The sequence below is a fragment of the Coregonus lavaretus genome (genome assembly GCF_964263955.1).
Source record: "Coregonus lavaretus genome assembly, chromosome: 1".
NCBI classification, from domain to species: Eukaryota; Metazoa; Chordata; class Actinopteri; order Salmoniformes; family Salmonidae; genus Coregonus; species Coregonus lavaretus.
In genome coordinates this window covers 93,624,825-93,652,111 of record NC_139988.1, presented here as the reverse complement: position 1 = coordinate 93,652,111, position 27,287 = coordinate 93,624,825, and the positions used below count along the sequence as shown (strand labels likewise).

The 27,287-nt window shown below is 46.0% G+C and overlaps 1 protein-coding gene across 1 annotated transcript in view; it reads left to right on the top strand.

The window, feature by feature from the left end:
• The window catches only part of nid1a (nidogen 1a), a gene marked incomplete at its 3' end in the record, with an annotated part of 108,460 nt that overhangs the window by 25,918 nt on the left and 55,255 nt on the right, over nt 1-27,287 (top strand). Inside the window, exons 5-13 of the mRNA XM_084161977.1 lie at nt 4,924-5,243; nt 5,623-5,763; nt 6,135-6,386; nt 7,428-7,628; nt 8,922-9,064; nt 9,245-9,335; nt 10,075-10,215; nt 12,234-12,362; nt 13,517-13,660. Coding sequence (XP_084018103.1) covers nt 4,924-5,243; nt 5,623-5,763; nt 6,135-6,386; nt 7,428-7,628; nt 8,922-9,064; nt 9,245-9,335; nt 10,075-10,215; nt 12,234-12,362; nt 13,517-13,660 — 1,562 coding nt within the window. The remainder of the gene's footprint in view (nt 1-4,923; nt 5,244-5,622; nt 5,764-6,134; nt 6,387-7,427; nt 7,629-8,921; nt 9,065-9,244; nt 9,336-10,074; nt 10,216-12,233; nt 12,363-13,516; nt 13,661-27,287) is intronic.

The following is a 27,287-nucleotide window of genomic DNA, read 5'->3' as shown; positions in this document are numbered from 1 at the left end:
GGAGTGGCAGAGAGAGTTCTGGGCCATCTCGGCCCAGGGAATGTACCGTGCCCACTCCTCCGGCCGGCCCTGGCAATACGACCTCAGAAACCTACCCACATCCTGGTTGACACGTTCTACCTGCCCGTTACTCTCCGGGTGGTACCCTGAGGTAAGGCTAACCGAGACCCCCAAACGCTCCATGAACGCTCTCCAAACACGGGAGGTAAACTGGGGGCCTCGATCAGACACTATATCCTCGGGTACCCCGTAATGCCGGAAGACGTGGGTAAATAGGGCCTCAGCGGTCTGTAGGGCAGTAGGAAGACCCGACATAGGGAGAAGGCGACAGGCCTTAGAGAACCGGTCCACAACGACCAGGATGGTGGTATTCCCCTGAGAGAGGGGAAGGTCTGTCAAAAAATCCACCGAGAGGTGGGACCATGGTCGTTGTGGAACGGGCAGGGGTTGTAACTTACCCCTGGGCAGATGTCGGGGCGCCTTACACTGGGCGCACACCGAACAGGAGGAGACATAAACCCTCACATCCCTAGCCAAAGTGGGCCACCAGTATTTAGTGCTAAGGCAATGCACTGTCCGGCCAATACCCGGATGTCCAGAGGAGGGTGACGTGTGAGCCCAGTAAATGAGTCGATCCCGAATCTCGAGCGGAACGTACTTCCGACCCTCAGGACACTGTGGAGGGCTGGGGTCGGTACGCAACGCTCGCTCGATTTCGGCATCGACCTCCCACACCACCGGTGCCACAAGGCAAGACTCCGGTAGTATGGGAGTGGGCTCAACGGACCTCTCCTCCGTGTCATACCGCCGGGACAGCGCATCTGCCTTACCATTCTGGGACCCAGGGATGTACGTGATTTTAAATACGAACCTGGTGAGAAACATACTCCATCGAGCCTGGCGAGGGTTCAGTCTCCTCGCTGCCCGGATGTACTCCAGGTTCCGATGGTCAGTCAAAATGAGGAAAGGGTGTTGAGCCCCCTCAAGCCAATGCCTCCACACCTTAAGGGCTTGAACTACAGCTAACAGCTCCCTGTCCCCAACGTCATAGTTACGCTCCGCCGGGCTGAGCTTTTTTGAGTAAAAAGCACAGGGGCGGAGTTTAGGTGGCGTGCCGGACCGTTGAGAGAGAACGGCCCCTATACCAGCCTCAGACGCGTCTACCTCAACCTGAAAGGGTAATGCGGGATCCGGATGCGCCAGCACCGGAGCCGAAGTAAACAGGTCCTTCAGTCTCCTAAAGGCCCTGTCCGCATCAGCTGACCACTGCAGGCGCACCGGACCCCCTTTCAGAAGGGACGTGATGGGAGCTGCCACCTGTCCAAAACCCCGGATAAACCTCCGGTAGTAATTCGCAAAGCCCAAGAACTGCTGCACCTCTTTTACAGTGGTTGGAGTTTGCCAATTACGCACAGCGGACACACGATCCACCTCCATTCTCACCCCTGACGCGGACAACCGATAACCCAAAAAGGAGACCGACTCCTGGAAAAACAGACATTTCTCTGCCTTGACATATAGGTCGTGCTCCAACAGCCTCCTCAATACACGACGCACCAGGGTTATATGCTCGGGTAGACGAGTACACCAGAATATCATCAATGTACACGACCACCCCTTGTCCCTGCATATCCCGGAAAATGTAATCTACGAAGGATTGGAAGACTGATGGAGCATTCATCAACCCATATGGCATGACGAGATATTCGAAATGACCTGACGTGGTACTAAACGCTGTCTTCCATTCGTCGCCCTCCCTAATGCGCACCAAGTTATACGCGCTCCTGAGATCCAATTTTGTGAAAAACCGCGCTCCATGCAATGACTCTGTCATGGTCGCAATCAGAGGGAGTGGATAACTGTATTTCACAGTAATCTGATTGAGACCACGGTAATCTTTCTTCTTCACAAAAAAGAAACTCGAGGAGGCGGGAGAAGTGGAGGGCCGAATGTATCCCTGTCTCAAAGATTCGGCTATGTAAGTCTCCATAGCTTTTCTCTCCTCTTGAGACAAAGGATACACGTGGCTCCGTGGGAGCGCTGCTCCTGCCTGGAGATCAATCGCACAATCCCCCTGTCTATGAGGAGGCAACTGCGTCGCCCTAGTTTTACTAAACACGAGAGCTAAATCCCCATATTCAGGCGGAATGTGCAGTGCGGGCACTTGGTTTGGACTTTCCACCGAAGTCGCCCCCACGGAAACACCCAGACATCGCCCCTCGCACTGAGCAGACCACCCATCGAGAGCCCTCTGTTGCCACGAAATAGCAGGGTTATGGGTGCTTAACCAGGGAATTCCCAGCACCACTGGGTACGCAGGAGAGTCGATCAGATACAGCTGTATAGTCTCTTCATGACCCCCCTGCGCACACATCCTAAGTGGTGCTGTGATCTCCCTAATCAACCCCGACCCCAACGGGCGGCTATCTAAGGCATGAACGGGAAAAGGTTTGTCAACAGGTAGGAGAGGGATCCCTAAATCTAAACAAAACTTCCGATCAACAAAATTCCCAGCTGCGCCTGAATCTACTAGCGCCTTATGCTGGGAATGAGGTGCAACCTGTGGAAAACACACAGGTATACAAAAGTGCGCAACAGAAAGCTCTGGGTAAGTGGGACGTCTACTCACCTGGGAGGCCCCCCCAGTGCGTGGCCTGTTGTCTTCTCCCCCGGAGAACCCTCCCCAGCACCTGGCCGCAGTGTGCCCTCCACGACCGCACTTGGTGCAGGAGACAGGCCCCCTCGGGCTCCTCCTCCTCCTTTCTCTAGCGCCGGCACCCCCGAGCTCCATAGGGCTCGGCTCGGAGGTGCCGGAGGGCGGAATGGACGGACCCCCCTCGGGACGTCCACGGGTGGCCAGCAGGGTGTCCAGACGGATGGACATATCGACCAACTGGTCGAATGTGAGATGGGTATCCCTGCAGGCCAACTCACGTTGAACGTCCTCCCGTAGGCTACATCGAAAATGGTCGATGAGGGCCCGTTCATTCCACCCTGCGTCCGCCGCTAGAGTCCGGAACTCTAGAGCAAACGCCTGTGCGCTCCTCCTCCCCTGTCTCAGGTGGACTAGACGCTCCCCCGCCGCTTTGCCCTCAGGTGGATGGCCTTGAAGCGGCGGGAGAACTCGGCGTAGGAGATGGTGTTGGCGTCCATCTTCCTCCACTCGGCGTTAGCCCACTCCAACGCCTTGCCCGTGAGACAGGAGATGAGGGCGGAAACGCTCTCGTGTCCCGAGGGCACCGGGTGTACAGTGGCCAGGTAGAGCTCCACCTGCAGGAGGAACCCCTGACACCCGGCAGCTGTTCCGTCATACGCCCTCGGGAGCGAGAGCCGAATCCCCCTGGGTTCCGGACCTGGGACTGGTGGACCGGCCGATGGGGTTGGCAGGGTAGGTGGAGGTGTGGCTACCCCGCTGGCCTCCCATCGGTGCAGGGTGTTGATGACGTCCTGTAGAGCGGTCCCCAGTTGTCGTATCTGGTCATCTTGGCCGCGAACATGCTCCTCGTGCGACTCAGGCGTAACTGCAGATCCTGCTGATTCCATTTGGGTGTGTGATTCTGTCAAGGGGTGCTGAAGGTGGGTGTGGTGCATGAATCAAGCGCAGGACGCAGAAGCTCAGTCCAAAAGACTTTAGTGCAATATTCACGTAGAAAATAAGCACAATAAGCCCGAAGGCGAAATAATGGCGCACACAGGCGTCAAACAAACGGCGCACTAACATGTGCGAAAAACCTCTCCAAAACACTGGAGGGAAGTACGTAGCTCCAACACGAAACAGAAGAGCAATCACACACAAAGACAAACACACACAACGAGAACTAAATAGGACACTAACGAGGACTAACAAGACACAGGTGTACAACATCAAGACAAAACCAAACGAACATGAAACATAGATCGGTGGCAGCTAGTACTCCGGGGACGACGACCGCCGAAGCCTGCCCGAATCAGGAGGAGGAGCAGCCTCGGCCGAAACCGTGACAACGATGGCCTGAGTTCTGTCACTAAGATAATCATGAAACCATGAACAGGCGTCAGAGCTCAGGCCTATTGAGGACAACTTATTCAATAAAATAACATGATCAACGGTATCAAAAGCTTTTGACAGCTTCACAAACAAAGTAGCACATTTCATTTTAGTGTCTAAAGCGTTGACAAGATCATTAACAGCTAAAGTGGTTGCTGTACTAGTGCTATGCCCAGGACTAAAGCCTGATTGGTTTACATTCAAAATACATCTCTCAGATAAAAAAGAGCAAAGCTGTACATGTACCAAGGATTCAAGAATCTTAGCTGGACAAGGAAGCCTTGAAATGGGGCGATAATGATTACGATCACTACTGTCCCCGCCCTTATGGAGTGGCTGCACAAGAGCTGATTTCCATACTTTTGGAATATTTCCTGATAACAATGTTAAATAGACATGGTGGGTTATTGAGCCAACAACTTAACACAAGGCTCTTGCAGAGTAAGTTGTGATACTTACCACGTGTCACTGAAGAACCAAGGTATCCCTGTCCCAGATCTGTTTGTGCTGTCTTGCCAACTCATGTGGTCCTTGTCAGGTGTTGGCAAGACAGCACAAACAGATCTGGGACCAGGGCTAGAACAGCACAAACAGATCTGGGACCAGGCTAGAACAGCACAAACAGATCTGGAACCAGGCTAGAACAGCACAAACAGATCTGGAACCAGGCTAGAACAGCACAAACAGATCTGGGACCAGGCTAGAACAGCACAAACAGATCTGGAACCAGGCTAGAACTGAGGGTCTTTCGTAGCAAGACTTTGTTCCACCAATGTCTGTGAGGGAGGTCATATTTGGTTTTACCACTGAAGTACAGACATAATACTGCAGGATCAGTCAGTTCCTCTGGTGATCACTCCTCACGGTCTCTCTCCTCCTGCTCTGTCTCTCTCTAGGGAGACCAACTCAGGTAAGCGAGGCGTGTGGGTGTACGAGATTGGGACTTCTCCTTACTTCACAAGCGTGGCTCCAGGAGAGGTGACAGACCTGCCCCCAGACACAGACCTAGAGTCAAGGGTCCCGGAGGAGGCTGCCTCAGAGAGGTATCCTGGAGGAGGGCAACAGGTGAAGTATCCTCCCTACAAACCGGAGGAGGAGGTGTACCGCGAGGAGCAGCCTCACCAGGGACCTCACCACGGGGACCAGTTCACGGTCCACACGGTCCAGTACCAGCCTCAGGTGGTGGTGGTAGATGATGGAGACATCAACGTGGACGGTGGGTTCACATTGTGTGGTAGCTTGGGAAACAAGAACTTTACTTTGAATTCTAGAACTTTGTTTTAAATTCTAGAACTTTCTTTGAAATTCGAGAACTTTGTTTAGGATTTTAGAACTGTTTTAAATTCTAAAACTTTGTTTTAAAATGTTAGAACTTTTTATATTTTTTAATTCTAGATTATAATTATTTATTAATTCTAGAACTTTGTTTGAAATGCAAGAACATTGCAACCAGTTCCTTCTGATGTTTGATGTGCTAACCTTACCATGACCCGACCAGGTCCTTCTGATGTTTGATGTGCTAACCTTACCATGACCCGACCAGGTCCTTCTGATGTTTGATGTGCTAACCTTACCATGACCTTCTCCTCTTACAGTGTTCTCCTACAACTCTGAGACTTGTGCCAACAACAGGAAGAAGTGTTCCACCTTCGCCGACTGTAAAGATTACGCCAGCGGTTACTGTTGTCACTGTCGGCTCGGCTACTACGGCAACGGAATACAGTGTGTTTCAGAGGGTAAGTCCCCAATTTTCCTCAACTCCATAGCTACTTCTTTTTCTACTTTTTTGAACCAAAACTAAATTATCACTCAGCAAATTATCTATATGAAAATCAAAAGGGTGTGGCAATGATCATAATTGTGATCATGTAATTCACTCTGGATAGAGCGTCTGCTAAATGGTTAATATGTGAGTGGTAACTCATTGCTAGCTTGTCAATTCAATTATAACTAGCCAGTCATCAGACAACCGCAGAGCGACTCTTTCCCAGACTTGTTGCTGTTCTGTCTATCAGGGAAGTGGATTAATAAATCTGTGACAGTAGACAGTAAAGAAGTAATACATTCTTCTTCTTCTTCTTCTTCTTCTTCTTCTGTGTTTTATCAGGTAAGCCCCAGAGGATGAACGGCAAGGTGAACGGCAGGGTGTACGTGGGCAACTCTCCGTCTCCTGTCGAGTTCAACAGCAACGACCTGCACTCCTACGTGGTAGCCAATGACGGGCGAGCGTACGTGGCTATCAGCACCATCCCTGCCAGCCTAGGCCCCTCCCTACAGCCCCTGTCAGCCCTGGGAGGAGTCATCGGATGGGCCTTCGCCCTGCAACAGCCTGGACACAAGAACGGATTCAGCATCATCGGTGAAACCTAGTCTGCCCAGTGGTTTTCAAACCTCTCCTCGAGGATCCCCAGGCATTTCACAATGTTGTTGTTAGCCCTGAAATAACTCACCTGATTCACCTAGTCAAGGGCTTGTTGACAAGTTGAAGGTCAGACTGTACATAACAGTAGGAACTTCCTGACCTTTTAACATAGATTTGACATGCGGTTCTTACTCGTTTACATAGTCATTGTATTTCATATGGAGGAAGTCTGGGGTTTCATGACTTGACGTGATTCACAGCTGCTGGGTTCTGCTGCAGCTGCAACACCACTTAGTCAGGCCAGACACACACACACACACACACACACACACACACACACACACACACACACACACACACACACACACACACACACACAGACACACAAACATGCACAGACACACACACGCAAACACACACACAGACACACATGCACAGACACACACACACACACACAGACACACACACGCACACACACACAGACACACGCACACACACACACACACACAGACACACACATGCACAGACAGACACACACAGACACACACAAACACACACAGACACACACACACATGCACAGACACACACAGACACACACACGCACACACAGACACACATGCACAGACACACACACACACAGACACACGCACACACACACAGACACACACAGACACACACATGCACAGACAGACACACACACACACAAACAAACACACACACACACACACACACACACATGCACAGACACACACAAACACACACAGACACACAAACACACACAGACAAACCCAGGAAAGGCCAGCTGTCTTCTAGATATCTCCCACCGCATTCTCCTCACATTACCTCAGAGCAGAGAGTGTTAGAGACGGAGGACAGAGGGCCAACGTTGAGTCCAGTCCGGGCCCAACCACGTTTTGCCTCTCGCTATTTGTGTCAGAACCCAGGACTCCCTGGAAAACAGTGGCAATTGTTGCTGTTACTGAGTGGACTACGCTGGCAGTAAATCAATTAAATTAAATGAAAATGTCTCCTCTCCAGGTGGTGAGTTTATGTGTCAGGCTGAGGTGACCTTCCTACCAGCCCAGGAGAAGCTGACCATCAAACAGGTGTTCAGTGGGATAGATGAGCATAATCACCTGGTGGTCAGCACCACACTGGAGGGCCGTGTCCCCGAAGTCCTCCGAGGATCCACTGTCCAGATAGAGCCCTACTCAGAGATCTACCAGTACAGCTCCAACCGTAAGTCATTCAAACCTCTGACCCCCTAACCCCCTGGGACTATACCGTTCTAGCACGATGTAGCATGTTGCTTTCCATAAACAGACTAGACTCCAGAAGGACTCTGTTTATTATAGACGTTTCCTCCAGTCTCCTGGCGAAGTCCCAGCTACAGCTAGAAATACAGATAGAAATACTGCTACCAATTGTTGATTGGCTGAAAGGCGTGGTATATCAGACCGTATACCACGGGTATGACAACACTTTTATTTTCACTGTTTTAATTAAGTTGGTACCAGTTTATAATATCAATAAGGCACCTCAGGGGTTTGTGCTGTATGTTAAATATACCACGGCTAAGGGCTGTGTCCAGGGACTCCGTGTTGCGTTGTGCGGAAGAACAGCCCTTAGTCGTGGTATATTGGCCATATACCACCGCCCTTCGGGCCTCATTGCTTAAATATACAACCATGTTTGATAAAACTAGGCTCTGCATCCAATAGGATTCTAAACGCATTCTAAACAGGGTTCTAAAGGATTCTAACAGGTTCTAAACATAGAAGTAGATATCTATTCATAGGCTGCACCTCCGTCACCTGGTCGCGTCTGGTGTCTCTCCTCCTGTAGTGATCACATCTTCCTCTGAGCCCGGTGTCTCTCCTCCTGTAGTGATCACATCTTCCTCTGAGCCCGGTGTCTCTCCTCCTGTAGTGATCACATCTTCCTCTGAGCCCGGTGTCTCTCCTCCTGTAGTGATCACATCTTCCTCTGAGCCCGGTGTCTCTCCTCCTGTAGTGATCACATCTTCCTCTGAGCCCGGTGTCTCTCCTCCTGTAGTGATCACATCTTCCTCTGAGTCTGGTGTCTCTCCTCCTGTAGTGATCACATCTTCCTCTGAGCCTGGTGTCTCTCCTCCTGTAGTGATCACATCTTCCTCTGAGCCTGGTGTCTCTCCTCCTGTAGTGATCACATCTTCCTCTGAGCCTGGTGTCTCTCCTCCTGTAGTGATCACATCTTCCTCTGAGCCTGGTGTCTCTCCTCCTGTAGTGATCACATCTTCCTCTGAGCCTGGTGTCTCTCCTCCTGTAGTGATCACATCTTCCTCTGAGCCTGGTGTCTCTCCTCCTGTAGTGATCACATCTTCCTCTGAGCCTGGTGTCTCTCCTCCTGTAGTGATCACATCTTCCTCTGAGCCTGGTGTCTCTCCTCCTGTAGTGATCACATCTTCCTCTATGCTGGACTATGTGGTTGAAGTTAAGACTGAGATCAATAGTTCTAGTGTTGCGTGTTAATGTCTGCCTCCTGTCCCCTCAGTGATCACGTCTTCCTCTACAAGGGATTACACTGTGAATCTGGATGATGGCTCTGCTGAGACCAGGACGTACCAGTGGAGACAGTCCATCACCTTCCAGAGCTGTCCACATGACGAGGCTGCCAGGGCCATACTGCCCACACAGGTGCACACTAATCAATCAATCAATCAATCATACAAGACTGATTGAATTACAAACCACTGCCACTGTGCCCAAGACACTTAGCAAGGACAAAGTGCATCCATCCAAAGGAGCTTTACCACAGCGGACCCTGAGTGTGTGTAAGTTCTAACCAAGTGTGTTAATACATCATGTCTCCTACAGATGCTGAGCGTGGACCAGGTGTTTGTGATGTACGACTCCAACAACGAGCTGATCCGATACGCCATGAGCAACAAGATCGGCGACATCAAAGGTGAGGTCACTTCCTGTCTGAGGTTATTCCTGTCTCTCTGATTGGTCTGATTTCACTTCCTTCCTGCTTAGACCGATTCCTCCTGCCCTAATTGACACATCTTTCTGTTAGTCTTATTTTGTCTTATTTGAAGACGTTTTCTAGTCGTAGTCATTTCCTCCATCCTGTTCTAGACGGATCCTCCTAACTGAGAGCCCTCATTTAGCAGACGCTCTTATCCAGTGCGACTTACAGTTATTGAGTGCACACATTATTTATTTTTTTTATACTGTCCCCCCGTGGGAATCGAACCGAGCTACATCCCTGCCGGCCATTCCCTCCCCTACCCTGGACGACGCTGGGCCAATTGTGCGCCGCCCCATGGGTCTCCCGGTCACGGCCGGCTACGACAGAGCCTGGATTCGAACCAGGATCTCTAGTGGCACAGCTAGCACTGCGATGCAGCGCCTTAGACCACTGCGCCACTCGGGAGGCCATATAGTTTAGTTTGGCCGATGGTTTCTAGTAGTATCAGTTTTGGAGTTGTAGCAACAACCTACAATACAATATGAAACATTGTCTAAATGTGTGATAATGCAGTTCTTAATTACATTGATAATGTGATATTAAACCAGCACTTCCCAAAACTCAGTCCTAATCATATTTTGCCCTAGCACTACACACATCAGTGTGCACCCCTCGGGGATGGGAGAGTTTGGGAAAAGCTGTATTAAACTCAACTGGTTGTGTTTCTGTCCAGGAGGCCAGCAGGAAGAAGAGAATCCCTGTTTCACTGGGAGACACGGCTGTGACACCAACGCTGTCTGTAGACCCGAACAGGGGACAGAGTTCACCTGCCACTGTGCTGCGGGATTCACAGGAGACGGACGCTCCTGTTATGGTATGTTATGGGGACTGCGTGTAATGGTACGCCTGTCTGGAGTACTCATACTACACAGCCAGAGAGCTGTTCAGTACCAGATCTGAACAATTACATCATTTAACAGCATCATTTGGTGGTTAAATGAAGCTCTAGTCAGTATTTTGCATTCCAGGCAGGGAAGGGAAAAACATTTATCTAATGCTCCATGACCTATTACAGTGTCCTCATTACCACGTACAGGTATGCTGTACTGTACTGTACTCTCTATACTCTGTACTGTACTCTCTATACTCTGTACTCTCTATACTCTGTACTCTCTATACTCTGTACTCTGTACTGTACTCTCTATACTCTGTACTCTCTATACTCTGTACTCTCTATACTCTGTACTCTGTACTGTACTCTCTATACTCTGTACTGTGCTGTACTCTGTACTCTGTACTGTACTCTCTATACTCTGTACTCTCTATACTCTGTACTCTGTACTGTACTCTCTATACTCTGTAGTCTCTATACTCTGTACTCTGTACTGTACTCTCTATACTCTGTACTGTACTCTCTATACTCTGTACTCTCTATACTCTGTACCTTGCTGTACTCTGTGCTGTACTCTATACTATGTATTCTGTGATGTACTCTGTACTGTGCAGTACTATGTGCTGTACTCTGCTGTACTCTGTACTCTTCTGTACTCTGTACTCTGCTGTACTCTGTACTGTACTGACTCTGTACTCTGTTGTACTCTTCTGTACTCTGTACTCTGCTGTACTCTGTACTGTACTGACTCTGTACTATGTGCTGTACTCTGCTGTACTCTGTACTCTTCTGTACTCTGTACTGTACTCTTCTGTACTCTGTACTGTACTCTGCTGTACTCTGTACTGTACTCTGCTGTACTCTGTACTCTGGACTGTGAAGTCCTGGTTGAGAGCCCATCCTGTAAACAAATCCTGTCCGTTCACTCTCTGACTCCCAGACCAAACAGTCAATCAGAGGTTCATTAGAGGACCATTTCCACCCTAGTCCCTAGTCCCTCCCTTCATATCTCAGGGTTTCAGGGCTCATTTCAGAGTACATAAACAATATGATCTACAGTCCACTTCCCCAGGGAGGAAGAAAGGAATAGCCCCTTCACATAGAGAGGGGGGTTTCTATTTTGGGCTTGGAGCTGGGTTAGGAAATGGTGTTGTCTTTGGAGTTGGGACAGTCTTGGGACAGGTTTGGGAGAGGGGAGGAACAGTTTTAGGACGACAGTAAAGGAAGTGCTCTCGGGCACACAGAGGTTAAGATGAGGACCCTTGTCCCTAGTCACTAGTCCACATAGAGAGGAGTTCTTATTTTGTCTTGGGACAGGCTTGGGGTGGGGTTGGGGAGAGGTTGGGACGGGTAGGAACAGTTTTGGAATGAGGGGAAAGGAAGTGCTCTTAGCCACTGAAAGAAAAGGAAGGATGTTTGACAGACACAGGAAACTGTATCTCTAAACACATTTAGTCATAAGGAAACCAGTCTGATTCAGTCACAGTCCAACCAGTGAACTACAGTCCCACTGCTATCCAGATACTCTACAGAACACCGAAAAACCTTCCAACATATTGGACTGGTCCAACGGTGACTGGTCCAACGGTGACTGGTCCAACGGTGACTGGTCCAACGGTGACTGGTCCAACGGTGACTGGTCCAACGGTGACTGGTCCAACGGTGACTGGTCCAACGGTGACTGGTCTAATATGTTCCTGAAGTATTTTGCTGTGCATCCTGGGATTTTGGGTTTGGTGGCACACTTAGAAAAATATTCCCCCAGACGATACATTGATCGATAGCCCCACAGGTTCATTGTCATGTTTACAGGTAATAACTTGTAAGTAACCTGCAGTTTTTAAATCGACATACCGTCGACATTTAGTGTTTAGTGTCCAGCGCTCCGGTGTTGCTGTTACTTTTCTATCATATTTGAGTGGTGAGCAAAGTCGATACGAACCCCTCAGATCTGAACAGACTGACTCAGGTTTCTGTTTGTCTCCATGTGTTCCTGTCAGATATTGATGAGTGTAGAGAGACGCCCCAGACCTGTGGAGAACACTCAGTCTGCAACAACCAGCCCGGAACCTTCCGCTGTGAGTGTAATGATGGATACCAGTTCGCTAGCGACGGGTACACCTGCATAGGTACGCTCTCTCTCTCTCTCTCTGTCCCTCTCCCTCTCTGTCCCCTTCTCTCTCTCTCTCCCTCTCTCTCTCTGTCCCCCTCTCTCCCTCTCTGTCACCCTCTATCTTTCTTTCTCTCTCTCTGTCCCCCTCTCTTTCTCTCTCTGTCCCCCCCTCTCTCTCTCGCTCTGCCCTCTCTCTCTCTCTCTGTCCCCCCTCTCTCTCTCTCTCTCTCTCTCTCTCTCTCTCTCTCTCTCTCTGTCCCCCTCTCTCTTTCTTTCTTTCTCTCTCTCTCTCTCTTGCTCTGCCCCCTCTTTCTCTCTCTCTGTCCCCCTCTCTTTCTCTCTCTCTCTCTCTCTCGCTCTGCCCCCTCTCTCTCTCTCTCTCTCTCTGTCCCCCCTCTCTCTCTCTCTCTCTGTCCCCCTCTCTCTTTTTTTCTCTCTCTCGCTCTGCCCCCTCTTTCTCTCTCTCTGTTACCCTCTCTTTCTCTCTCTCTCTCTCTCTCTTGCTCTGCCCCCTCTCTCTCTCTCTCTCTCTCTCTCTGTCCCCCTCTCGCTTTCTTTCTCTCTCTCTCTTGCTCTGCCCCCTCTTTCTCTCTCTCTGTCCCCCTCTCTTTCTCTCTCTCTCTCTCTTTCTCTCTGTCCCCTCTCCCCCTCTGTCCCCCCTCCCCTCTCCCCCTCTGTCCCCCCTCCCCTCTCCCCCTCTCTCTCTCTCTCTCTCTCTGTGTGTCTTCTGGCAGTTTTTTATTCTGGGGATAAACACTAAACACTGCCATATAAGGGAAATACAAACAGAACAGATGAGAGTCTAGTATGTCTGCTCATTTCTCAGCAACAGACAGATATTGTTGTTTTTACCCATACACAAAAAATGTATACACGCATGACTGTAAGTCGCTTTGGATAAAAGCGTCTGCTAAATGGCATATTACATTATTACATTACACAGGCAGCCCAATTCAGATTATAATTTTTCTTCAGGAATTGGTCTTTTGACCAATCAGATCATCTCTTTTGTGTCAGCCTGTGTCCTATTGGTTAATCTGAAGTATTTCCTGTCTTGATGACGACACCCCTATCCTTTCCAGGAGTTGATTGATTCACTGATTTATTGATAGATTGATTGACTGACTGACTGACTTGCTGATGATGATGATGATGATGATGATTCTCCAGGAGTGGACCGTCCTGTGGACCACTGCGCGGCCGGAAGCCATGACTGCGACGTCCCGGAGCGTGCCCGATGTAGCTACAGTGGGGGATCCTCCTATGTCTGCTCCTGTTTGCCCGGGTTCCAGGGACGCGGACGGGTCTGCCAAGGTAACGGCGTGACTGTGCACTTCTGTGTAACAGATGTGATCGTACTTTGTAACTCTTGCGTTGGTGTTTTTAAAAGAAAGGAGTGTCCAGCCATCGATCCCAGTTGATCGGTGTTTATTCTAGCGCATTTAGATGTGCAGGACAACAGTGTGTTGATGAATGTAGATTCATGATTCGTCTGTTAGCATGGAAATAACTGAATTAGCAGGGAGCTAATGTGACCCTTACAATTAGAACATGCTAGCTAACTCGTTCTTACAGCAATAACATACAAAAGCACATCCCAGGATGCCCCCAATATCTACCAGGTACCGTACACACACACACACACACACATATATATATATATACACACACATACATACATACATACATACACACACACACACACAGTGCATTCGGGAAAGTATTCAGACCCCTTCACTTTTTCCACATTTTGTTACATCAAATCAAATTTTATTTGTCACATACACGTGTTTAGCAGATGTTATTGTGGGTGTAGCGAAATGCTTGTGCTTCTAGCGCCAACAGTGCAGTAATATCTAACAAGTAATATCTAACAATTTCACAACATATACCCAAATCTAAGTAAGGAATGAATTAAGAATATATACATATATGGACGAGCGATGTCAGAGCGGCATGGACTAAGATACAGTAGAATAGTATAGAATACAGTATATACATATGAGATGAGTAATGCAGATATGTAAACATTATTAAAGTGACTAAGATACCGTAGAATAGTACAGAATACATTACAGCCTTACTCTAAAACGGATTAAAAAATATATATAATTCTCATCAATCACACAATACCCCATAATGACAAAGCAAAAACAGGTTTTTAGAAATGTTGCACATTAACATAAGTATTCAGACCCTTTACTCAGTACTTTGTTGAAGCACCTTTGGCAGCGATTACAGCCTCGAGTCTTCTTGGGTATGATGCTACAAGCTTGGCACACCTGTATTTGGGGAGTTTCTCCCATTCTTCTCTGCAAATCCTCTCAAGCTCTGTCAGGTTGGATGGGGAGCGTCACTCCACAGTTTTTTCAGGTCTTTCCAGAGATGTTCGATTGGGTTCAAGTCCGGGCTCTGGCTGGGCCACTCAAGGACATTCAGAGACTTGTCCCATAGACACTCCTGTGTTGTCTTGGCTGTGTGCTTAGGGTTGTTGTCCTGTTGGAAGGTGAACCTTCACCCCAGTCTGAGGTCCTGAGTGCTCTGGAGCAGGTTTTCATCAAGGATCTCTCTGTACTTTGCTCCATTCATCTCTCCCTCGATCCTGACTAGTCTCCCAGTCCCTGCCGCTGAAAAACACCCCCACCATGCTTCACCCTCGGGATGGTGGCAGGTTTCCTCCAGACGTGACGCTTGGCATTCAGGCCAAAGAGTTCAATCTTGGTTTCATCAGACCAGAGAATCTAGTTTATTATGGTCTGAGAGTCTTTAGGTGCCTTTTGGCAAACTCCAAGGGGGCTGTCATGTGCCTTTTACTGAGGAGTGGCTTCCGTCTGGCCACTTTACCATAAAGGCCTGATTGGTGGAGTGCTGCAGAGATGGTTGTCCTTCTGGAAGGTTCTCCCATCTCCACAGAGGAACTCTGTCAGAGTGACCATCGGGTTCTTGGTCACCTCCCTGACCAAGGCCCTTCTCCCCCGATTGTTCAGTTTGGCCGGGCGGCCAGCTCAAGGAAGAGTCTTGGTGGTTCCAAACTTCTTCCATTTAAGAATGATGGAGGCCACTGTGTTCTTGGGGATCTTCAATTATGCAGAAATATTTTTTTTACCCTTCCCCTGATCTGTGCCTTGACACAATCCTGTCTCGGAGCTCTACGGACAATTCCTTTGGTTTTTGCTCTGACATGCACTGTCAACTGTTGGAACTTATATAGACAGGTGTGTGCCTTTCCAAATCATGTCCAATCAATTTAATTTACCACAGATGGACTCCAATCAAGTTGTAGAAACATCTCAAGGGTTATCAATGGAAACAGGATGCACCTGAGCTCAATTGAGTCTCATAGCAAAGAGTCTGAATACTTATGTAAATAAGGTATTTCTGTTTTTAAATTTGTTATATATTTGCAATAATGTAAAAAAATATATACCTGTTTTCGCTTTGTCATTTTGGTGTATTGTGTAGGTAGATTAAAATAAAATCAATTTTAGAAATAAAACATTTGATTTAATCAATTTTATAATAAGTCTGAAACATAACAAAATATGGAAAAGGTCAAGAGGTCTGAATACTTTCCGAATGCACTGTATCTAACAGTATATCTAACAGTACTAACAGTATATCTAACAGTACTAACAGTATATCTAACAGTACTAGCAGCATATCTAACAGTACTAGCAGTATATCTAACAGTACTAGCAGTATATCTAACAGTACTAGCAGTATATCTAACAGTACTAGCAGTATATCTAACAGTACTAGCAGTATATCTAACAGTACTAGCAGTATATCTAACGGTGTATCTAGCAGTATATCTAACAGTACTAGCAGTATATCTAACAGTACTAGCAGTATATCTAACAGTACTAGCAGTATATCTAACAGTACTAGCAGCATATCTAACAGTACTAGCAGTATATCTAACGGTGTATCTAGCAGTATATCTAACAGTACTAGCAGTATATCTAACAGTACTAGCAGTATATCTAACAGTACTAGCAGTATATCTAACAGTACTAGCAGTATATCTAACAGTACTAGCAGTATATCTAACAGTACTAGCAGTATATCTAACAGTACTAGCAGCATATCTAACAGTACTAGCAGCATATCTAACAGTACTAGCAGTATATCTAACAGTACTAGCAGTATATCTAACAGTACTAGCAGTATATCTAACAGTACTAGCAGTATATCTAACAGTACTAGCAGTATATCTAACAGTACTAGCAGTATATCTAACAGTACTAGCAGTATATCTAACAGTACTAGCAGTATATCTAACAGTACTAGCAGTATATCTAACAGTACTAGCAGTATATCTAACAGTGTATCAACAGTATTCAGGGCCTTCAGAAAGTATTCATACCCCTCCACTTATTCCACATGTTGTTGTTACAGCCTGAATTCAAAATTGATTAAATAAATATTTTTCTCACCCATCTACACAGAATACCCCATAATGACAAAGTGAAAACATGTTTGTAGAAATGTTAGCAAATCTATTGAAAATTAAATACAGAAATATACATTTACATAATGATTCACCCCCCGAGTCAATGCATGTTAGAATCAACTTTGGCAGCTGTGAGTCTAATTTATTTTTTACTTGTTTATTTTTTTAGGGGGTAGATCAGCTTTAATACTGCAGATAGATTGTAGCTTGCATCAATGTAATTGTCTGCATCATTTCCTATCCCCCATATATTTTTGGGAAATATATATTATTTTAAATATATTTTCCTTTATTATTTTCCCCTAACCCTAATTGGAGTAAACTAATGGACTTAGGCTTCTACTTCCAGCTTATACATACTATATACATTTTATGGACACAATGTATTTTATAATAGCTCTCTTTTTGTTTGTTTTTAATCCCAGCAATCAGCTACCATCAACCCCTCCCATCTATCTCTGAAGACCATCCAGTTTGATATATCTTTGCCATATATTTTTAACTGTGCTGTTTCACAACAGTTCTGAACCTATATACATTTTACTGTCACAGTATATTTGACATTAGTTATCTTGTTGTTTTTAGTCCCACCCTTCAGCTCCACTCAACCCCTCCCATCTATCTCTTAACACATTCAATTTTTTACTTCTATTTACCATACATTTTTCAACTGTGCTGTGATGTTTAAAAAAAAAAGTTATGTTCTCATAGTTTCTACAGATTGTAAATTAAAGATACACATTTTGCTAAATGTATTATTATATTATTGATCGATTGACGGTGAGTTTTCAAATAACCCAGCAGTGCTATTTTCAGAGTTAGCGCTAGGTAAATGTTGCAATTCCACAGCCATTCTTGGACCTGTGACCAAAAACTACATAAGGACAATATCAAAACAAAATTATCTAATGATTCTGTCTCTTCGCAGCAAAATCTGCAGAGCTGGGATAGTTGTATCCCCCACAGTACCAGTCAAAAGTTTGGACACCTACTCATTCAAGGGTTTTTCTTTATTTCTACATTGTAGAATAATAGTGAAGACATCAAAACTATGAAATAACACATATGGAATCATGTAGTAAGCAAGAAAGTGTTAAACATATCAAAATATATAGATTTGAGATTCTTCAAATAGCCACGCTTTGCCTTGATGACAGCTTTGCACGCTTGGCATTCTCTCAACCAAATTGAACAATACTAAAGTTGCAATCAACTTTCTATGGCTTGTTTAAAAATAGCAATATTTTGGAGATCATTTCATTTTCAAATAACCGAAGTAGTGAGAGGTTGTAATCCAAATAAAGGGTAAATGGCCATTCTTGAACATGGGGTGAGACATTCTTACATTCTGCAAGAGAACCAGTTCAGATTTAAGTATAATTTTTGAATGACTGAAGCCTTTAGTGAGAGGTCTAATGCTTTAATATTTAATCATTTCTGCCCTCCAAATTCATATTCATTATATAAATAGGACCTTTTAATTTTGTCTGGCTTGCCGTTCCAAATAAAATGGAATATGTTTTTGCAGGTCGCTGGGTGCAGGCAAGGTCATAAGCAAATAGGTCAACTGGGATATGACTAAAGAGTTAAATCAGGGTGATTTCTCTACAAATAGATGGGTAATTTACTTTCCATGGTAGCAATATGTAATCTATTTTTGCTAACGTTCTATTAAAATGTATTGTAGTGAGATCATTTCTTCATTTGGGATATGAATACCGAGTATGTCCACTTCCCCATCAGACCATTTTATTGGTAAACTACACGGTAATGTAAAAGTTTTATTTTTTAGTGATCCAATACGTAATATAGTACACTTATCATAATTTGGTTGTAATCCAGAGGTTAGAAAAAGTATCTAGATCCTCTTTGAGGCTGTGGAGGGATCCAACTTGTGGATTTAAAAGAAAATGATGATATTAATTAACAATACGTTTGAATGTGCAAATTATCCAAACAGATCCGCAAGGTATATGGATTATTTTAAATATGTTATTGGACCATAAACATGGCTCATTAATCTATACTAATGATGATGATCCACGCATCTTTGAACATTTATATAATAATTTATCAAACCTACAAGCAATACAAGACAATATTATTATGGTGGGAGTTTATAACACGGTTTTTAAAAACTCAATGGACCGTAAAGGAAATCACACCACAAACTATCACACTACAAACTATCATGCAGGAATATCATGGATATATTGGAACTACTGGATATATGGAGGCTTAAATATCCTGACCTAGTGAGATATACAGTGGCTTGCGAAAGTATTCACCCACCTTGGCATTTTTCCTATTTTGTTGCCTTACAACATGGAATTAAAATGGATTTTTGGGGGGTTTGTATCATTTGATTTACACAACATGCCTACCACTTTGAAGATGCAAAATATGTTTTATTGTGAAACAAACAAGAAATAAAACTAAAAAACAGAAAACTTGAGCGTGTATAACTATTCACCTCAAATTCTTGAGGAAAACCGTTTGGAAAGAATATGGCACCACAACAAACCTGCCAAGAGAGGGCCGCCCACCAAAACTCACGGACCAGGCAAGGAGGGCATTAATCAGAGAGGCAACAAAGAGACCAAAGATAACCCTGAAGGAGCTGCAAAGCTCCACAGCGGAAATGTGAGTATCTGTCCATAGGTCCACTTTAAGCCGTACATTCGACAGAGCTGGGCTTTACGGAAGAGTGGCCAGAAAAAAGCCATTACTTTAAGAAAAAAATAAGCAAAGCCTATTTGATGATAACTTGTTTTTAACTAGGACAGAATAATTTATAACTTACTTTTTCCTACATAACATAGGTACAGCAGATCCCCTTACTGTATGGGACACTTTTAAATGTGCCTTTAGAGGCCATGCAATTCAAAACTCATCTCTAAAACAAAAGCAATTTAGGTCAAAAGAGTCCATATTAACAAAGGAAATAACTAACAGTACAGATAGAAAGCAATAACAATTGTACCATAGAGGAACAGAATAATTTATAGGAAAAACAAAAAGAACTGGAGGGAATTAATTCAAGAAATATCAAGTGTAATACTGGATTGAATATGGAGAAAAATGCACCCAATTCTTATTTAATTTTCAACATAGAACACTCCAGGGCTGGATGGCATACCAGTTGAGGTATACCAAACCTATAGAAATGGTAGATTATCAGATACTCAACAAGAAGGTCTGATTTCATTATTACTGAAACAAGACCCAGGTGGTAAATGTAAAGATCCAGTCCATTAAGAAAATTAGAGGCCCCTTACACTTCAGTGTTGTGATGTAAAAATTCTAGGAAAATGCATAGCACATAGAATTAAAAAGGTATTGTCGGATATTATTCATCCTAATCAGACAGGTTTTTTACATGGATGATACATTGGAGATAATATAAGACAAGTACTGGAAACAATAGAACACTATGAAAAATCTGGGAAAGCAGGCCTGGTATTCATAGCAGACTTTGAAAAGGCTTTTGATAAAGTACGACTGGAGGTTATAAATGCCTGGAATATATTTCCATTTTGCAGAATCTCTTATACAATTGGTTAAAGTTATGTATAGGAACCCTAGGTGTAAAATAGTAAATAATGGCTATATCTCAGAAAGTTTTAACCTGTCAAGAGGAGTGAAACAAGGTTGTCCACTGTCAGCAAGTCATTTTTCCACACAACTTCATCTAAAATTGTTGAATGAGTTTCCAGTAGACAATATATATTATATTCCTTCTCTTGCCAGGCAGGCTCAGATTCATGAGGCGGCGGGTGCTGCTTTAGTGGGTCTCTGACCGCATGTATCTTTCTGTCTTGGCTACTTACTGTATCGCCTATAAAATGGATAAGGACTTGTCATTAGTGTGTGGGTCGCTCAGGTGGGTATCGGGTTGGGGACCGTTCCATCATGATAGGACGAATAAATAAATAAACTATATATATATATATATATATACATTTATGTTAAAATGTATATCCCATATCTGCACAAATTGTAAAGCTCTCTCCGTCACAACAACTGCTCACAGAAACACATGGGCTCTGGCATTTGCAACCATTTCCCTTTTTCACTTACTTAACTCACCACACTTTTCCTACGGAATTTATGGCTTTTTAGTACTTTTGTGTTCCAGTTCCTTATATTTGAAGATGTATTATTTCAATAATTATCCTTTGTTCTAATGTTGTCTTTTATCTATTTATAAATACTATGAATAGAAAGTCGAATACTAATTATTTTACAACATTCCCTATCTTGAATGGTATAGTGTATTTGTAGTTTATTTCTTTATCAATTGTTGAATTTGATTGTTTTCCATGGATAGTATTGGGTGTTCCATTATTCAACTCCTTTATGGGAACTTTGTAATATTTAGAATAGCCATGTAGTAGTCTTGTTGTCTTAGAACAATCACTATACAGTTTATTGACGTTCATGTCTATTTTCGTGCCAGCGAGTCTTTTACACAGGCTTTTCACCATTAATTTATCTTTAAAGAATGCAAATTTGGCAACGATTGGGTGCTCATATCTCTGTCCGAAACGGTGTACACTTTTCGAGTTTGATTTTGTCGACAGTATCGCCTGGTATCTGCAGCGCTGTAAGAAAGAATACTTTCACCACACCCTCATTGTCTTTAATACCACTAAGCTCCAGATTTTCTCTTATAGATCTAGTCTGTATTTCAAGTAAGGCTTCTCTCAGAAACATGTTCTCCTTTATAAATTCATTAATGTCCGTTTTAAATAGTGTTGACTGTACCTTTTAGCTTGTTTTATTTCTTTCTCCATTGTCACAGCTTTTTCATCTCGAGAATCGCCTCCTTTGTATCTTTACTGACTGGTTCATGTTTGTTTGCCCAGTTTATCATTTACCGACTTTAGCAAGTTGGTTTCCTGGTGGTGAAAAAGCATAAATCGTCTGTGTCCGTCACATTTTCTTTTGGGGATTAACTTACTCTCCGACATGTTTGGGTGTTGATTGTATTGGTAATATTGGTCGATACATTTCTCTAGCCTTATAATTTATTTTGTGTTGTTATCCAGATTGAAGGTTATTGCCCACGAGTACAGTTGAAGTCAGAAATTTACATACACTTAGGTTGGAGTCATTAAAACTTGTTTTTCAACCACTCAACACATTTCTTGTTAACAAACTATAGTTTTGGCAAGTCTGTTAGGACATCTACTTTGTGCATGACACAAGTAATTATTCAAACAATTGCTTACAGACATTGGGCCAAAGATCATACTTTCTGGAGAAATGTCCTCTGGTCTGATGAAACAAAAATAGAACTGTTTGGCCATAATGACCATCGTTATGTTTGGAGGAAAAAGGGGGCTGCTTGCAAGCCGAAGAGCACCATCCCAACCGTGAAGCACAGGGGTGGCAGTATCATCGTGTGGGGGTGCATTGCTGCAGGAGGGACATGTGCACTTCACAAAATAGATGACATCATGAGGAAGGAAAATTATGTGGACATATTGAAGCAACATCTCAAGACATCAGTCAGGAAGTTAAAGCTTGGTCGCAAATTGGTCTTCCAAATGGACAATGATCCCAAGCATACTTCCAAAGTTGTGGCAAAATGGCTTAAGGACAACAAAGTCAAGGTATTGGAGTGGCCATCACAAAGCCCTGAGCTCAATCCTATAGAAAATGTGTGGGCAGAGCTGAAAAAGCGTGTGCGAGCAAGGAGGCCTACAAACCTGACTCAGTTACACCAGCTCTGTCAGGAGGAATGGGCCAAGATTCACCCAACTTATTGTGGGAAGCTTGTGGAAGGCTACCCGAAACGTTTGACCCAAGTTAAACAATTTAAAGGCAATGCTACCAAATACTAATTGAGTGCATGTAAACATCTGACCCACTGGGAATGTGATGAAAGAAATAAAAGCTGAAATAAATCATTCTCTCTACTATTATTCTGACATTTCACATTCTTATAATATTGTGGTGATCCTAACTGATCTAAGACAGGGAATTTTTACTGGGATTAAATGTCAGGAATTGTGAAATACTGAGTTTAAATGTCTTTGGCTAAGGTGTATGTAAACTTCCGACTTCAACTGTATATGGAGTGAAGTGCTAATATTTAGTCAAATTTACAGATATTGAATGCTACGTTTTTATTTTGAGGTATTCTGTTGTGTTCAGTCGGCCATGACACCTCCCTTTGAGTCTTTCTGGGAACGTCTCTAAGAGCTTTGCACACCTGGATTGTACAACATTTTTTATTTTTTTATTCTACAAGCTCTGTCAAGTTGGTTGTTGATTATTGCTAGACAGATATTTTTAAGTCTTGCCATAGATTATGAAGCCGATTTAAGTTAAAACTGTAATTAGGTTACTCAGGAACATTCAATGTCATCTTGGTAAGCAACTCCAGTGTATATTTGGCCTTCTGTTTTAGGTTATTGCCCTGATGAATTTGTCTGCCAGTGTCTGTTAGAAAGCAGACTGGACCAGGGTTTCCTCTAGGATTTTGCCTGTGCTTAGCTCCATTTAGTTAATTTTTTATCCTGAAAACTCCCCAGTCCTTTCCGATGACAAGCATACCCATAACATGATGCAGCCACCACCATGCTTGAAAATATGAAGATGTCACGGTTTCGGCCGAGGCAGCTCCTCCTCCTTGTTCGGGCAGGTTTCGCCGGTCGTCGTCTCCGGAGTACTAGCTGCCACCGCTCTATGTTTTCTGTTTGACTAGTTTTGTCTGTTAGCCACACCTGTCTTGTGTTATGTCTAATTAAGCACCCTATTTAGTTTCCTTGTTGTTAGTGTAGTGTTGTGTGTAATTGTTTCGTGTTAGGTGTCATTTCGTACCTGTGTTTGGTACGCCTCTACTGTATTGCTTACTTCTCGGTTGAGAAGAGTTTTGCGCGCCTGTTTATGCGCGCTTGTAATTTACGCCTGTGTGCGTTTTGCCTCTGGCTGTTTTTGGATTATTGCCTCGCACTTTCCAGTAAAGATTATTGGACTATCAATCTGCTTCTGCACCTGATTCCACACCACACCATTTCTACACGGCCCTGGCAGAATTACACACCACTTCGATGGAATCAGCAGGAGCACAAGTCGACAGCGTGGAGGACCGTCTCCAGGGACAGGAACATCGCATCAATCGGATCGGGCACGCGTTGGAGGGCGTCATGGACACTCTTCGGCGCTGGGAGATCAGCGGTGTTCCCACAGCCCCACCGGTCGCTCCATCACCACCAGAGAACCTGCCTACTCATCCACCGGAACCCAGTGGGATTCGGCTCTCGCTCCCGAGGGCGTACGACGGCTCCGCTGCCGGGTGTCAGGGTTTCCTTTTGCAAGTGGAGCTCTACCTGGCCACTATACACCCGGCGCCCTCGGGATACGAGAGCGTTTCCGCCCTCATCTCCTGTCTCACCGGCAAGGCGTTGGAGTGGGCCAACGCCGAATGGAGGGGAATAGACTCCGCCACAGTCACCTATGCGGAGTTCTCCCGCCGCTTTCGTGCGGTCTTTGACCATCCACCAGAGGGAAGAGCGGCGGGGGAACGTCTATTCCACCTCCGACAGGGGATGAGGAGCGCTCAAGAATTCGCACTGGAGTTCCGGACTCTAGCGGCTGACGCGGGGTGGAATGAGAGGGCCCTCATAGACCATTTTAGGTGTAGCCTTAGGGAGGACGTCCGCAGGGAGTTAGCGTGTAGGGACGCTACTTTAACTTTTGACCAGCTTGTGGACATGGCTATTCGTCTGGACAACCTACTCACGACCCGCGGGCGTCCCAGATGGGGGCCTCCCATTCCACCCTCCAGCACCTCCGAGCCGAGTCCAATGGAGCTCGGAGGGGCTGGCGCTAGAACGAAAAGAGGAAGGAACCCGAGGGGAGCAGTCTCCTGCACCAAGTGTGGCCGCGGAGGGCACACCGCGGCTAGGTGCTGGGGAGGGTTCCCTGAGGAGGGAGATGGCAGGCCATACAGTGGGGAGTTCTCCCAGGTGAGTAGGCGCCCTACTTACCCAGAGCTTTCTGTCGTCCACTTTACATTACCTGTTTGTTTTCCACAGGTTGCACCTCGTTCCCAGCATAAGGCGCTAGTCGATTCAGGCGCAGCTGGGAATTTTATAGATCGTAAATTCTGTGTTAAGTTAGGGATTCCCCTCCTTCCAGTCGATAAGCCTTTCCCCGTACATGCCTTAGATAGTCGTCCGTTAGGATCTGGGTGGATTGGGGAGCTCACAGCGCCACTTAGGATGATGACGCAGGGGGGTCATGAGGAGATGATTCAACTCTATCTGATTGACTCTCCTGCGTATCCGGTGGTACTGGGGCTTCCCTGGTTGACTACCCATAATCCTACTATTTCGTGGCGAGAGAAGGCTCTTAAAGGGTGGTCTGCTCAGTGTGAGGGGTTATGTCTGGGTGTTTCCGTAGGGGCGACCTCGGTGGAAAGTCCGAACCAGATGTCCGCACTGCACATTCCTCCTGAGTATGAGGATTTGGCACTCGTGTTTAGTAAAACCCGAGCGGCACGATTGCCACCTCATAGACAGGGGGATTGTGCGATAGACCTCCAGACAGGAGCCGCGCTTCCGCGGAGCCATGTGTATCCTTTGTCACAGGAGGAGAAAAGGGCAATGGAAACTTACATTGCCGAGTCTCTGAGACAGGGATACATACGGACCTCTACTTCTCCCGCGTCCTCGAGCTTCTTTTTTGTGAAGAAGAAGGATGGAGGTCTGCGTCCGTGTATTGACTACCGCGGTCTCAATCAGGTGACTGTTAAATATAGTTATCCACTTCCGCTGATTGGGACTATGACGGAGTCATTGCACGGGGCACGGTTCTTCACAAAATTGGACCTCAGGAGCGCATATAATTTGGTGCGCATTAGGGAGGGCGATGAGTGGAAGACAGCATTTAGTACTACCTCCGGCCATTACGAGTATCTCGTCATGCCATATGGGTTAATGAATGCTCCATCAGTCTTCCAATCGTTTGTAGATGAAATTTTCCGGGACATGCAGGCGCAGGGAGTGGTGGTGTACATCGATGATATTCTGGTGTACAGCCCTACTCGGGCCGAGCATGTAGCCCTGGTGCGCAGGGTATTGAGGAGACTGTTGGAGCATGACCTGTATGTCAAGGCTGAGAAATGCCTGTTCTTCCAGGAGTCAGTTTCCTTTTTGGGTTACCAGTTGTCTGCGTCAGGGGTGAGAATGGAGGTGGACCGAGTGTCCGCCGTGCGTAATTGGCAAACCCCAACGACGGTTAAAGAGGTGCAGCGGTTTTTGGGTTTTGCGAATTACTACCGGAGGTTTATCCGGGGTTTTGGACAGGTGGCAGCTCCCATTACGTCTCTTCTGAAGGGGGGTCCGGTGCACTTGCAGTGGTCGGCTGAGGCGGACAGGGCTTTTGGGAGACTGAAGGACCTGTTTACCTCGGCTCCGGTGTTGGCGCACCCGGATCCCACTTTACCGTTTCAAGTTGAGGTAGACGCGTCCGAGGCCGGTATTGGGGCCGTTCTATCTCAACGCTCGGGTACACCACCTAAGCTCCGCCCCTGTGCTTTTTATTCTAAGAAGCTCAGTCCGGCGGAGCGGAATTATGACGTAGGGGACAGGGAGCTGTTAGCCGTAGTCCAGGCCCTAAAGGTGTGGAGGCATTGGCTTGAGGGGGCTCAGCACCCTTTCCTTATTCTGACCGATCACCGTAACCTGGAATATATTCGGGCCGCTAGGAGACTAAATCCTCGCCAGGCTCGATGGACTATGTTTCTCGCCCGGTTTGTGTTTAAGATCACTTACATCCCTGGGTCCCAGAACGGGAAGGCAGATGCTCTGTCCCGCCGGTATGACGCGGAGGAGAGGTGCGTGGAGTCCATTCCCATACTACCGGAGTCGTGTCTGGTGGCACCGGTGGTGTGGGAGGTCGATGCGGAGATCGAGCGGGCGTTACGTACCGACCCTAGTCCTCCACAGTGTCCGGTGGGTCGGACGTACGTCCCGCTCGAGGTCCGGGATCGGTTGATTTATTGGGCTCACACGTCGCCCTCCTCTGGACATCCGGGTATTGGCCGGACGGTGCACTGCCTTAGTATGAAGTACTGGTGGCCAACATTAGCCAGGGATGTGAGGGTTTATGTCTCCTCCTGCTCAATATGTGCCCAGTGTAAGGCACCCAGACATTTGCCCAGGGGTAAATTACAGCCCCTACCCGTTCCACAGCGACCCTGGTCTCATCTATCGGTGGATTTTGTTACCGATCTTCCCTCCTCTCAGGGGAATACCACCATCCTGGTCGTTGTGGATCGGTTCTCTAAGGCCTGTCGTCTCCTTCCCATGCCGGGTCTTCCTACTGCCCTACAGACCGCTGAGGCTCTATTTACTCACGTCTTCCGGCATTACGGGGTACCCGAGGATATAGTGTCTGATCGAGGCCCCCAGTTTACCTCCAGAGTCTGGAGAGCATTTATGGAACGTTTGGGGGTCTCGGTGAGCCTTACCT